Below are 13537 nucleotides of genomic sequence, written 5' to 3'. Positions count from 1 at the left end.
CTATCGAAGCTATCGACACGACATGACCGATAACATATCGGACTTAGAATTGATCGAATTGTCGTATTTGTCGATAAGGAAATATCTAGAGAAAACGGCCACCCTGAATGCAGTCTGAAAGTAGGGATATTAAAATAGTGGTTCGCGGTTTGTTGTTCTTGTTTTTTTTCATTGTTGTTTTTGTTTTCAAGTTAAAAAGTTGTGCGGGCGGAGATTTTTTGTCGGATATTTTGTAATTGTGTGTGTGCGTTTTATTTTGTTGTCCTTTTGCAATTCATTCGATCAAAGCTAATACTCTACGGTCGTAAAGTACGGATTATCACCACCGACTAAAGAAAGAGAAGGAAAAAACAGCAAAAAGGCATGAAGAAAATGTACGCGTCGTCGGGCGCAATAGAAAAAAAACCGGAACGCCAGTCCATCGCGTAACTAACAAAACATACATATATAGATTATATGTTTGTATATACACATACATACATACATACATATGCATAACAAGAACAACAACGCCACGCTCGACAGATTTACAACATTTTCGTTTGTTTTATGGTAATTGTGCGAGCTAATATTTTGGCGTCCAACAAGTGTGTGAAAAGTACATATATAATTGTATATAAAAAGACGCTGCTCCATAACAACAGCAGCCAATTTGTTGGTGCAAGCAAATTCCAAAAAAAGAAAAACAATTAAAAATCAAATCTGTTGTGACTAAGAAATGCCGGTGTTTAGTGAAAGGCCTTAAGATTGTTTTATTCTTTGTATGATTGCAGATAACAGTGCTACTTTTAACTCCTACCCACACTCGCGCGTCCACATACACACGTACACTCACTCACACACGTACACACTGCCAATAAAAGAGTTGAAGAATTTGAAAATATATTCTGTAAGTTGAATTAATGGAAAACAAAAACGTTAAAGATTCTATGCAAATGGGGAAGCCATATAACTGCTGCACTCACTTACAATGGTCTCAATATATAGTGTATGGGAAGGTCGGGGGGTTGAGGAGCAGGCAGTAAAATGCCGATAAATATTCATTTTGCCGTTCGGAAACAGGCAACAAATAATATTATTTGAATACTTACTCACTCACTCTCTCACAAATACATAGAAAACACGTACAGCATTTCGATGAGAGGAAGGGAGGGAAGTGCATTCGTTCTTGGCTTAGCGTAACGATCGCGTAAGCCAGAGAGAGAGAGAGTAAGAGATAGAGTAAAATGGGTGGCATAGCGGTAAGCAGGGGAGGGAGCTGCAAGGAGTTGAGTTCATTAACATTAACAGTCAAGCAGAGATACCAAAATCCATTCATAGTTAAAGAAGAAGCCCAGCAGCGACTCCACCCAAAAGACCAGCCCTAACATAGCTTTGATTTTTGAGTCCAACTCGCGTGGGCAACGTTTTTTTTGTTCAGTTGGTAATTGTAAAATGTTGTCTTACTATACACATACGTACATATGTATATACCAAGTATACTCTACATAGATACACAACATAGGCAAATTTTCACCCGCCCACTAGCAAAAAATCCTCCATCGAATCTCGACTTGTTTGACAAGTTTTTGTTGAAAAGCTGCGAGAGAGTCTTTTATGCTGTTTCGATACACTGATTTATACATAGATACAGTAAAAACTCGCTCAATGGACACATCCCGCTGGCACAGTCTTTTGTTGAACTGAACAATCATTTCAATCAGTGAAAATTGGATGACGAACTACGAATGTTTTGCTCGTGAATAATAACTAAGGCAAAATTCGTATCCTTAGCTTAACAGAAATGGACGAGTCAAGGGGGAAAGCTCTGGTGGTGTGAACAACTGATCAGTCCTGCGAAAATTTTTTTCTATACCCTTCCATGTTCACAGGACACTATGTATTACCTAAAAAACATTATTTTTTCTGTTTTTTTTTTTGCAAAATATTAACCTTAATTATGCAATTTATAATTTTGGTGACCCCGACGTTTGTCAATAATCATTTTCTCTCTCTTCTGTCCCTTACAGATCGTTAAAGTTACCATTTAAGAAGTGACATAATGTTAAAGTTTATACGTGGAAAAGGCCAACAGCCTTCAGCAGAAAGACAACGTTTGCAAAAGGATCTTTTCGCCTATCGCAAGGTACGTATCTATCATTTGAACGCATTTGTGCATCATGTTGCACCGTTGCATAGTTGTCATCGGTTGAGTGCCTGAGTGTCGCGCCACTTTGTCTATGCCGCTGTGCTTCACACTCTAATTATTATTTATATTATTTCACACTCTATGGTTAAAGATAGATGATTATAAAAGAATAGATTTGCACTGACTGACAATCAGTTCAGCTATTCGGAAACATTCTAAACATACTGTTGCAATGACTCATTATGGGTTAGTATATTCCAACCATATCGATAACACGATGTGTGTGTGTTATCTGACAATTTTAGTAGCTAACCCCCTGCGTTTACCCACTTGTTAGTCATGGGTCTGGCCCAGTTTTAGTATTAGGAGAGGCTTTTCCTGGATATAGATAGTTTTTCATCAACCTGACAGAAAGCATATCTACCTACACACATGGATATATGTTAAAATGTGTGTGGAAAGTGGTGTATGTATACATGGGTGTGTCAATTGACTTAATAAGTTGCCCGGTTTGCGAATTTCATTGACAATTTGCGTGCGTTGCGCGCAGCCATTTTTTTTGCCATTTTCTTCTTTTTGTATATATGTATGTAGATACATATATACAATGCCCTGTATTTATATACATATACATATATAGACGCTTAAGTAGTGAATGAATCATTAGAACAAACGCCAACCCATCGGCCAAGCAGTCATTTGTGGGGAGAGTTCTTGTTTCTTTTTTATTCTTCCGTATGACTTAATTGGGTCAAGTAAATTGGCAAATTTTTGTCGCTAATGAAAAGTGAGAACTCCAGCGAGAAGTTTGCAGTATGAAAAATACACGTGCGATTCAATGCCGATGCTCGATGTCGCCGACATCATCAAGTTTTTGTGGTGTTCAATGACATCATCCATCTATCCATCCCCACCATCCATCCATCCATCCATGAATCTACCGTTCGTCATCGTCACCTTGAGGCGTGGCTCTTATGTTGGTAACGGTCGAACTCCAGACCCCACCCTACTCTGCAAAAATCTATTTTTTAGTTTTTCTCATCTATAAAAGAAAGAGTTTAAACCAACTGGTTGTCTTGGTGCAGAAATAAAAGAAAATCATTATTCACAAAAGACATTGTGATCGATGGGACGGGACGGAACGGGACGAGACTAGGCGATGACGGTGCCCGTTGGGGAAGTTGATAAGATTAGGAATGTTTGTTTTATGTACTTGCTAGGTAAATAGGTGGTAAATGGTTCTATCGAATGGCTCCGGGGAAATTTATATTTTATGTGCACACTGTACAAAAAAAAAAAAAAAAAGAAGGAAAACATTTTTTTGATATCATACACCCATACACACATATGTACACACAAGGGCCCTCTGGCAGTATCTTTCATTCCACAGATAAGATTGTCATACATAAACTGGAGTGAGTAACGAACACTGTGAAATGCTGCACCTGTAATTTGGGTCGAAACACTGTAGCGGCATAAGTAAATCATAGTCACATCCCGCCACCCCCCCCCGGAGGTTTCTATACATTTTTTTTATATTCATACTAATCAAAAAATCAACCTCATACACGATGTTCTAACAAAGACCTTACACAAAATGAATTGATCGAGTGGCCTGGTAAAACAACGCCGCCAACTGAAGGTCAGTAATGTGTAACGGCTTATAACTATTTTTGGAAATGAATAAGATTGGGCGTGGCTCGATAAGTAACCACAATATGAAGCAATCTGAAAACTCTATTATGGATCGCACAACTTAATAAATGACCAAAATGTATCAGATTTTACCCATGGTACAAACAATGGTGGCCGAGCTTAAAAAACAACCGACAGACAGACAATGAAGAGAATAACAACAAAAACCACTCGAAATCCCAAAAATAAAAACAAAGAGTTGGGGTAACTTTGGCCTTGCCGAAGATTGTATACTCTTGCGTCTCGTTAAAGCGATTCTAGACTTCCAGACATTCTAATTTTGAAACTTAATGAAGAAATTGTTTTCAATAATTTGTTGCTAAATGTATTTAGATAATGATCCGTAAATGACCCGTTTTCGACTAAACAATTGTTAATAGAAACCGATATATTTCTAATTGGTGATTGAATCTTAATATATGACTACAAATATATCGATTAGCGTTTACTTTATAAAAACTCTAAATTCTTTCTCAAGAAAGTTTATTTTACGTCAAGTGCTTTTAAAATATTTAAAGGTCTTTCAAAAAAATTCTTCTTAAAAGGTTAAAAATACCAAGTTTAAAGGCCTGTTTAATCAATTTATTGAACTTAAACTCTATTTTGTACCGATCGATAAATTCCAAAATTTAGAAACGACCACATTCGTTTTCTAGAAACAGGAAGGAAAGTAGAAAAGACAAATAATTAAGGAATAGATAGTTAACATTATTCCAGGAAAAATATAAACAAAACCGAGTGGAAAGAAAAATTCGAAACTCGTCGCTTTCTGTTTGTTATGGAATGGAGATCTATTATGCATTTTAACAAGGCCCATCTTACCTACTAAATAACTCCTTACTCCTGGTAGAAATCATTTGCCACATAACGGATAAGTATAGGTAACTAACTCGATGCATTTTTGTTTTTTTAAAAAAAGAATTACCTATTTTGTTAGCCATTTTTTTTGTTGATTACCATCCATTAGGTAAAAATTGTTGGGTGGTGCCAAACTTATGACGCGCAGTGTATTCGTAAGTATTCGAAGATGTAAATTTCTAACCAAAGCTAACTTACCCCCTTTTGGCAAGTGTATTTAAATAAGAAAGAACATAAAACAAAAAAGCTTAGTTTGCCTTGCACTGCTGCCGATTGCTGCCTCTGCTGGTAGAGCCTCTGTCGCTGCCGCTGCTGCTGCTTAACTTTTTGATGAACCTTTTGAAGCTGCTTGCTTGGTTGGTTCTTGTTCTTGTCTATCTTGAATTGGGTCGAATAGCAAAGTCAAAGTTCTTCACGGTACACGATTTGTGTGTTGGAAACACATCCATGGCTGTAGTCAGCTTTGTCAATATGAAAAAGGGGCATCTGTACGGAGCTAGCTACTTATTTAAATCTCTGTCCCTGGACTACGTCTGTGAGCCATGATCGATGTATCTGGTTGAAGCAACTTCCCTTACATTTTGGGGGGAACTTACTGTATTTTCCAGCTCTCTTTTATGGCACTTTAACTCGCCTCTAGGCGAATTTCGCTATTGTAGCGTAGAAACGGCTCTCTAAAGCATAATAGAAACTTGGTTTGAATAGGGCAACTATTATATGTAGTTCCACGGGTCGCGTCACAACCAAAAAAAGACAAAAAAAACCATCAGTCTCTCTAGTCAATCGTCTCTCGTCTCTCTGCGGGAATAAATGCTTTTCTATACGGAAATCTTGCAAAATAATGCGGGCAGGGATGGGAGGGACAATCCAGTTGTGGGTCGCACTTACAAGGTATCGAATGTTTCCCTATATATAGAAGAGTTAATGACCGCTGGACAAGTTTTTTTTTTGGAATACTTTAATTATTGACACGATTTTCGTAATTTTGGTTTATTTTTTGCAGACCGCTCAACATGGTTTCCCACACAAACCTTCGGCTCTGGCCTATGATCCTATCTCCAAACTGATGGCAATTGGTACCCAAACAGGGGCCATTAAGGTATTCGGTCAGCCGGGCGTCGAGTTGTATGCACAACATACATTGGTAAACAATACGGCAGCGGAATTGAATGTTCAACTATTGGAATGGGTCTACGGCACTGGTCGTATACTCTCGTTGACCGCTGCCAATCAGTTAATCTTGTGGGAGCCAGTCGGCACCACTCTGGTGGCCATCAAAACCCTGCCCTTCGATGGTAAACTGAAGAAGGTGTCGTCCTTGTGCTGTTCCCTTAACAAAGATCTTCTTTGGATTGGCACAGAGGGCGGCAATATCTATCAGTTCGATTTGAAGTCGTTTACCATTCGCGAACCGGTCATTTATCACGATGTGGTGCTTGAACAGGTCCCACCAACATACAAATTGAATCCAGGCGCCATTGAGTCCATACGCCAGCTGCCAAATGCTTTGAACAAACTCCTCATCGCCTACAATCGAGGACTCTGTGTGCTGTGGGACCTGGACACATCGGCTGTCGAACGAGCCTTCATAGCGCCCGGACATGGTCAAAGTGTTGGTCTCTATGTGAATTCCACAGGAACAGAATTCAATTGGTATCATGCTGATGGCTCATATGCAACTTGGAATATATCCAGTGGAGAGCCGCCACAGAATGTAAACTATGTTCCATACGGTCCAGATCCTTGCAAGAGCATTAATCGCCTCTTCAAGGGCAAGCGGGGTGCGAACGATGTCATTGTCTTCTCTGGCGGCATGCCGCGTTCGGCATACGGCGATCATAATTGCATTTCCGTCCATGCAACTGATGGGGAGAAAGTCTGTTTGGATTTCACTTCAAAGGTTATTGATTTCTTTGTGACTTACAAGGATGAAGAGGCGGAGAACATGCAGGTTCTGATTGTCCTGCTGGAGGAGGAGTTGTGCGCTTATGATCTGTCCGATCCAAAAGTACCGTCCATCAAAGCGCCGTACTTGCATTCGGTACACGCTTCTGCCGTAACGTGCAATTATTTGGCATCGCAAGTAACTCAGGAAGTTTATGAGAAAATTTTGCTAGTTGGCGATCAACAGGACGTGGATTATAGCAGCATTGATTGGCCAATTACAGGCGGCACACTGCCCGAAGACCCATCAGATGAGGATGCCCCTACTGGCCATGAGATTCTCCTCACTGGCCACGAAGATGGTTCAGTCAAGTTTTGGGATTGCACTGGAGTGTTACTCAAGCCGATATACAATTTCAAAACGGCTCCAATTTTCGGTAATGACCAGGAACACGAACACGATCAGCATCAGGATCCGCAGGAGGCAGAACCAATTGATGAAGATGAGCCACCATTCCGTAAGGCTGGTCTATTTGATCCCTACTCCGATGATCCGCGTCTGGCCGTCAAGAAAATATCGTTGTGCCCGAAAACGGGTCAACTAATTGTTGGTGGCACAGCCGGACAGATAGTGATAGCCGACTTCGACGGAGAGTCAGCTAAGACTCTAAAGTACAGTTCGATGAATTTGGTTAGCGATCGAGACGGCTTCGTTTGGAAGGGTCACGATCAGCTGAATGTGCGCCCCAATCTCTTGGAAGAGAACGCCACTCCTGTCGGTGACAATGGTGTGAATATTACGGGAGTTCTCCAAGTTCTACCACCGGCAAGCATTACATGCATGGCCCTCGCTGCCGATTGGGGTCTCGTCTCGGGTGGCACGGCCCACGGCTTGGTGTTGTTCGATTTTAAGAACTTTGTCCCGGTTTTCCATCGATGCACATTGAATCCAAACGATTTGACTGGTGCTGGTGAGCAGCTTTCGCGTCGCAAATCGTTTAAGAAATCGCTACGCGAATCCTTCCGCAAGTTGCGCAAAGGACGCTCCACACGAAACAATCCAAGCAATCAGGTGCCAACCACGGTAAGTCTTCTATAGAGACAAATGTTTTGAAGCTTGCGCTAATCATCTTTTTTTTCCAGTTGGAAGCCAGACCTGTAGAACGTCAGATTGAAGCACGTTCCACAAATGATGATGGCCTAGGTTCCATGGTGCGATGTCTGCTCTTTGCCAAGACCTACATAACGAATGGTAATCATTGGATTTCCCTCTTTTTTTTACTACTACATTATGAATCTCTTTCAGTCAATATAACATCGCCGACTCTGTGGTCAGCCACGAACTCTAGCACTGTTTCGGTGTTCCTTCTACATCTGCCACCAGCACAGACAGCCGCCACAGCAGTGCCACCGGCAAGTGGCAATGTAACGCCACAGGCACCTCGTCGCATTTCCGCTCAGTTAGCTAAAGAGATTCAACTGAAACATCGGGCTCCTGTTGTGGGCATTTCCATATTCGACCAAACCGGTTGCCCCGTTGAGCAGTTGAATGCCGGCGAGAACGGTTCTCCGCCTCATCGTGTGCTTATCGCTTCCGAGGAGCAATTCAAAGTGTTCTCATTGCCCCAACTGAAGCCCATCAACAAATACAAGCTAACAGCCAACGAGGGGGCTCGCATCCGTCGCATTCATTTCGGTTCATTCAGCTGTCGTGTTTCGCAAGAGCTCTTGCAGAGTCTGCATGGCGGTGGCAGTCCCAACAAATCCATAACCCGTTCCCATGGCGAGGAAGCGAATACGAGTTCGGCATCTGGTGGTTCTGAGCTATATCAAGAGATGGCCCTCATTTGCCTCACCAATATGGGTGATATTATGGTGCTATCAGTGCCAGAGCTGAAGCGTCAATTAAACGCAGCGGCAGTGCGACGTGAAGATATCAAGTATGTGTCCCACCGAACCGTTTATAATTAACCATATCTAATTACCTGTTCTTTTACTAGTGGCATTTCCTCGCTGTGTTTCACCAACGGCGGCGAGGCATTGTACATGATGTCGTCATCGGAACTGCAACGAATTGCTTTAGCCACATCGAAGGTAGTGCAGCCCACTGGCATTGTGGAAGTCGAACCGCTGGAGACTAGCGACAACGAGTCCACTCTGCAGGCCAACGGAGAAGATGAAGATGAAACCGATGACAAGGAAGAGGGGGACGCACCAGCCGCCGCTGTGACCGGAACGGAACCACCGATTGCTAAACAACGCATTGTCCAGACTGATGAACGAGTGCCTCCCACCGTAAATGGTATCAACAACAATAGCACCAACTCACCGAATCGTGCCAACGAGACCATCACCAGTTCAATTGGTGACATCACTGTGGACTCAGTGCGCGACCATCTTAACACCACCACCACCACATTGTGTTCCACAACAACAGAGGAAACTGTTGGTAAGCAAAAATTCTGTGTTTCGGGTGATTTTTGGAATTTGGCTTCTGTTTTGTCTTCTCGTTGTCCCTTGTCCAGCTGCACGTACAATTTTTGTTCACTCGATTGTCGATTTCCTTTAGTTCACTTTTGGTTTCGCCTGTTTTATTTTAGGTGCACGTTTGCGGCAGTAAAAATTAATCAAATTTTATTAGTTTTAAGGCTGAGAAAAAGCAACCACGTACCACCTATCCACCACCACCCACTACTAGCCCTCCACAGTTGATCAGAGTTTTGCATGTCTATTGGAAGCAGTTGACCCAACATTTACCCACACCTACACCAATAAATCTTTCAAATAATTTGTACTTAAATTCTATACAAACTGCAGGTCGCCTATCCGTACTTAGCACGCAGACAAATCAAACGATTACAAGTGTTAATATGAAGGACATACCCGATTTCAACATGCCCAATCTAATGGATTTGGCGCCAAAATGGTAAATAGATGCATGACTTAAAGGATGCCAATAATAACTATTAATTACTCTTCGTTTCGATCCATTTCAGTAATACTACGGAAACCAATACCAGTTCTGTAGTCATCAAATCCATTATCACAAACATATCACACGAAAAGACAAACGGCGAAAGCGAAACCGTGACCACAAAGACGACAACACACGAAGAAAGTCAGTTTTAAGCATTGAGAGATCATGTCGAACCATTATTTCCAAGCGAGAAATAGGAAAAGATTTAAATGAAAACGGAAACAGATATGCATGTTATATTTTTTTGTACTAAATTGCAATTCGAAATATGTTTAAGTTTATGTTGTAGGAGCTAAGTGAATGATTCAAGTATTTAGTGGAATTTACACAATTTTTCTATGTTTTATATATCTATTTACCTATTATATATGTATAACGTATCCGACCGCATTGACAATTCAGGCTTTAAAGTTATTGCATTTCTAATATTCACCATTAGCCGACATTGACGTCAAAGTACAACATGATGAAACAAGATTGCCTTATATATATGTATACAATATAAATTTTACAACAGATTTTTATACAAGTATTAAACAAACAAAAACAGATTATATACAAAATTTCCCTTATACATACATACATACATACATATATTCAAAAGCGAGAAAACTTAATTTTTAAATTCATATATGACCAATTTATGTTTCAACTACTTAGTGTTAAAACACCGATTGTTATCCTTTTAAGTAACAATTCCATAAATGACGAACCATTATTAAGTTAATTAATTGTGCATTTTTATTACCGATTTGTTAATATTTTAGCCATTTGAATCATCTAAAAACAATTAGGAACCAAGTAAGTCTTTCATAGGCATTAGAAATTAACCAATTTTTGTTACACTTGTAATAATTTATGTACAATTTTTGTATAAAATGTTGGCATATCCAAATTACTGCTGAGACTGGATGTTATTTCACTTTCACCAAAATCTCTCATCTTTAAATCAACATTCCTGTCGTAAGATACTTGAATACTGCCAAATAATTAAGAAGATCGAAATCTACAATTTGACAATCTATAAATTTGTTATTATATCAAAATCATGTACTGAAACGGTAAATGTTACCTGAAAAAAGAACGAATCAAAACATTGAAAGTTTAAAGCGCTTGACCCATAGGATCCAATAATGAGTTGATATAAAGAAAGCATGATGTATTTTTTATACCCTTGCAAAAGGGGTATATAAATTTTGGTCAGAAGTGTGCAACGCATAGAAGTATATATTGATCACCACGACGAGATAGCCAAATAGCCATATACGTCCGTCTGGATCAGCGCAAACTATTCCTTGACTGTAAGAGCTACAGTAGACTTGTATATACTGCACGGGTTGTACATCTCGGATTCAGCCGGATCGCACCACTATATCACCTTCGATACAAGCGCCAAAGTTACGAACAGTGACTTTTCTCAATAATTTCGTTTATTTCTAAGATAAAATTTTATATTAGGAACATTCGGTCGAAAACAGTGACTTTTATCCGGCGAGTGCTTCACAATTAAACATTTGTCAGTTTACCATAAATATTATTGACTGGGCTAAATCTAATCAAGATCTGGTGATTATATCATCGTTATTAATTTGTGTCAAGACCTCAAGCAATAATATTATGTCCAATTTTGAAAAGTCAAAATTCGTCATGTATTCCTCAGTATTAAAAACGTTTTCTGTTTTGATGGCATTTTAAAAACTTGAGAAAACGAGGATGCTTGACCAATAATATTGAAGCCAATTTCAGAAGGATTCACATATGTATGTCCTCATTTTCATATTCTTCAAAGTCAAAGTGAATAATTATAAGAAATAGATTTGACAACTGTTATGAACAACGAATTTCGTTGTTTATTTATGCAATCTGTGTTTAATTTGATTAAGTAAATTAGGAACCGGTACAGTCCCCGCACTGGCTTAATGGCTAGTGGAGTAAAACTGTGGAAGAAGTGAAGTTCTTACTGGGATTTAGGTCTGGTCTGCTCTATGTTTCAGGTGATTAGTTTTAGTTCAAAAAGAAAGCGTTGATAAATAAACCATTATCTGCAAATGTTTAGCGATTTTCAACGCAGTAGGAACTGGAACTGTGTTGAATACATTGTAGAGATATATAAAGCGACAACACGACTACACGTCATTTTCATTGGATTAATAATGGAACGAAAAATATATTTTCTGTGGCTTTTGCTGGTCACATTCTTGTCCATAAACGACGCAGCACATTTTCTATCGAATGCGTTCCTTGAGAAGGTCCGTAAAAAAGCAAGGACGTGGAATCTTGGGCATAATTTTCATGAATCTATATCGGAGCAATATCTACGAGGATTAATGGGCGTCCATGTGGATTCTTACAAGTTTCCTTTACCCGATAAACGGGAGGTTCTTGGTGATAGTGACGACGAGATTTCTATCGCTGATTTACCCGCGGAATTTGATGCCCGCTTGAAATGGTCAACTTGCCCAACCGTTCGCGAGGTCAGAGAGCAGGGTTCATGCGGTTCGTGTTGGGCCATTGCACCCGCTTCTGTTATGTCGGATCGCATTTGCATTCATTCCCGCGGGGTGCTGAACTTCCGATTGTCGGGAGCAGATATGCTCGCATGCTGTGCCATCTGCGGGTTTGCTTGCCGGGGCGGCTTCCCTGGTGCTGCTTGGAGCTTTTGGACACGCAAAGGCATGGTAAGTGGTGGCGACTATGGGTCCGGACAAGGTTGCCTCTCCTATAATGTTGAACCATGCGATCATCACAGAAATGGCTCACGCCCTGTATGTACGGTCGGTGGAGGTCTCCGTTGTCAGCATGTGTGCGTCCCGAGCTATCCAATGACTTATAACAGAGACAGAAACTTTGGTTCAAAAGTTTATTCGATAAGGAGTAATCCGCTGGAAATACAGAAAGAGATAATGGCCAATGGACCAGTACAAGCAATCCTTACCGTCTATGAGGATTTCCTTTCATACAAAACTGGTGTTTATTATCATCTCGCTGGCAATAAACTTGGACCACATGCGGTTCGCATTCTGGGTTGGGGAGTCTGGGGTAAAAAAAAAGTTCCCTACTGGCTGGTGGCAAACTCATGGGGTAGTGATTGGGGTGATAATGGATTCTTCCACATTGTTCGCGGCCAGAATCACTGTGACATTGAAGGCTACATTATGGCTGGTCTGCCCAAATTGTAGACACATAAACATTCGGAATTCTTCACTTGCCACTTGCCAATATATAACACACACACACAGGCACACACACAAATTAGCTAAATTAAATCGACTTTAGACACAAACGACAATATTTTGAAAAACAAATAAAAAAATAGCAACTAATTTGTTATACAGTGGTGGCCACAAATTTATGGTATCACATTTTAGTTTTGATCTTCTCTTCATTTAACTAAAATAATTTACTAACTGTATTGAGATTCTGAGCCGTAAATGACAGTTTACCACAGGGGTAAATCCACAACTGTTTTCCAATGGTGTCCGACCAACCAAATTACACAACCTCTCAACATAATTGAGAAAAAAGAACTACAAAGGTCGAAAATTATTTGAGAGTCCTATGACAGGACATGGAGGTAATGTTACCAAATCCATTGAACTGCCAATTTTCGTGGATGGAGTTTATTTTGTGAACACAACAAATTTCTTGCTTTCGTATAATGGTCTTACGGATCTATGTATATACATATATATGTATATATTCACACAAGCATGAAAGAAAATTTTAGTTTTTAGCATTCATCTATTGCCTTCTGCAAACTAAACCAAATGTCGTCCGAATAAGCTTTAAATTAAAATTAAGCAAATATTTTGTAATCTATGGGTATTTACCATGTTAAAATAATTTTGAGTACATTTACTATCAATGGAGAAACCGCATACCCCGAAATTGCAAATACATATATCGAGAATTTAATTTTTTACTTATATTTGTTTTCGCTCTTTTGAAATATATATAATCATAGATATAAATCGTTGAATTTGGTCAATTTATTT

At 39.8% G+C, this 13537-nt stretch overlaps 2 protein-coding genes across 6 annotated transcripts; both read left to right on the top strand.

The window, feature by feature from the left end:
- The first annotated feature begins 166 nt into the window (after nucleotides 1–166).
- On the top strand, nucleotides 167–10135 carry l(2)gl (LLGL domain-containing protein l(2)gl). Of its 5 annotated transcripts, none has more exons than XM_068285640.1 (9): nucleotides 168–361; nucleotides 774–889; nucleotides 2010–2125; nucleotides 5685–7649; nucleotides 7709–7817; nucleotides 7872–8505; nucleotides 8566–9014; nucleotides 9383–9491; nucleotides 9562–10135. In XM_068285640.1, the coding sequence occupies exons 3-9, from the start codon at nucleotides 2042–2044 to the stop codon at nucleotides 9692–9694; spliced, it is 3483 nt and encodes a 1160-aa protein (XP_068141741.1). In that variant the 5' UTR covers nucleotides 168–361; nucleotides 774–889; nucleotides 2010–2041; the 3' UTR covers nucleotides 9695–10135. The 5 variants fall into 5 exon arrangements, with proteins under 5 accessions (XP_068141742.1, XP_068141741.1, XP_068141740.1 ...); XM_068285639.1 differs by having other exon boundaries at nucleotides 168–374; XM_068285638.1 differs by having other exon boundaries at nucleotides 168–425.
- A 1490-nt stretch (nucleotides 10136–11625) lies between these two features.
- Nucleotides 11626–12821, top strand: LOC137573584 (cathepsin B-like). Its single transcript, XM_068285539.1, has one exon. The coding sequence runs from the start codon at nucleotides 11696–11698 to the stop codon at nucleotides 12719–12721; it is 1026 nt and encodes a 341-aa protein (XP_068141640.1). The 5' UTR covers nucleotides 11626–11695; the 3' UTR covers nucleotides 12722–12821.
- Nucleotides 12822–13537: the final 716 nt, after the last annotated feature.

Source organism: Drosophila tropicalis, unplaced genomic scaffold (assembly GCF_018151085.1).
Source record: "Drosophila tropicalis isolate 14030-0801.00 unplaced genomic scaffold, ASM1815108v1 contig_413, whole genome shotgun sequence".
Lineage (NCBI taxonomy): Eukaryota > Metazoa > Arthropoda > Insecta > Diptera > Drosophilidae > Drosophila > Drosophila tropicalis.
The sequence above is the reverse complement of the archived record's forward strand: the minus strand, read 5'-3'. Positions and strand labels throughout refer to the sequence as shown.

Bases quoted from the DNA above. Each gene is read 5' to 3' on its own strand.
- LOC137573584 (XM_068285539.1), top strand. From the start codon at position 11,696: ATGGAACGAAAAATATATTTTCTGTGGCTTTTGCTGGTCACATTCTTG.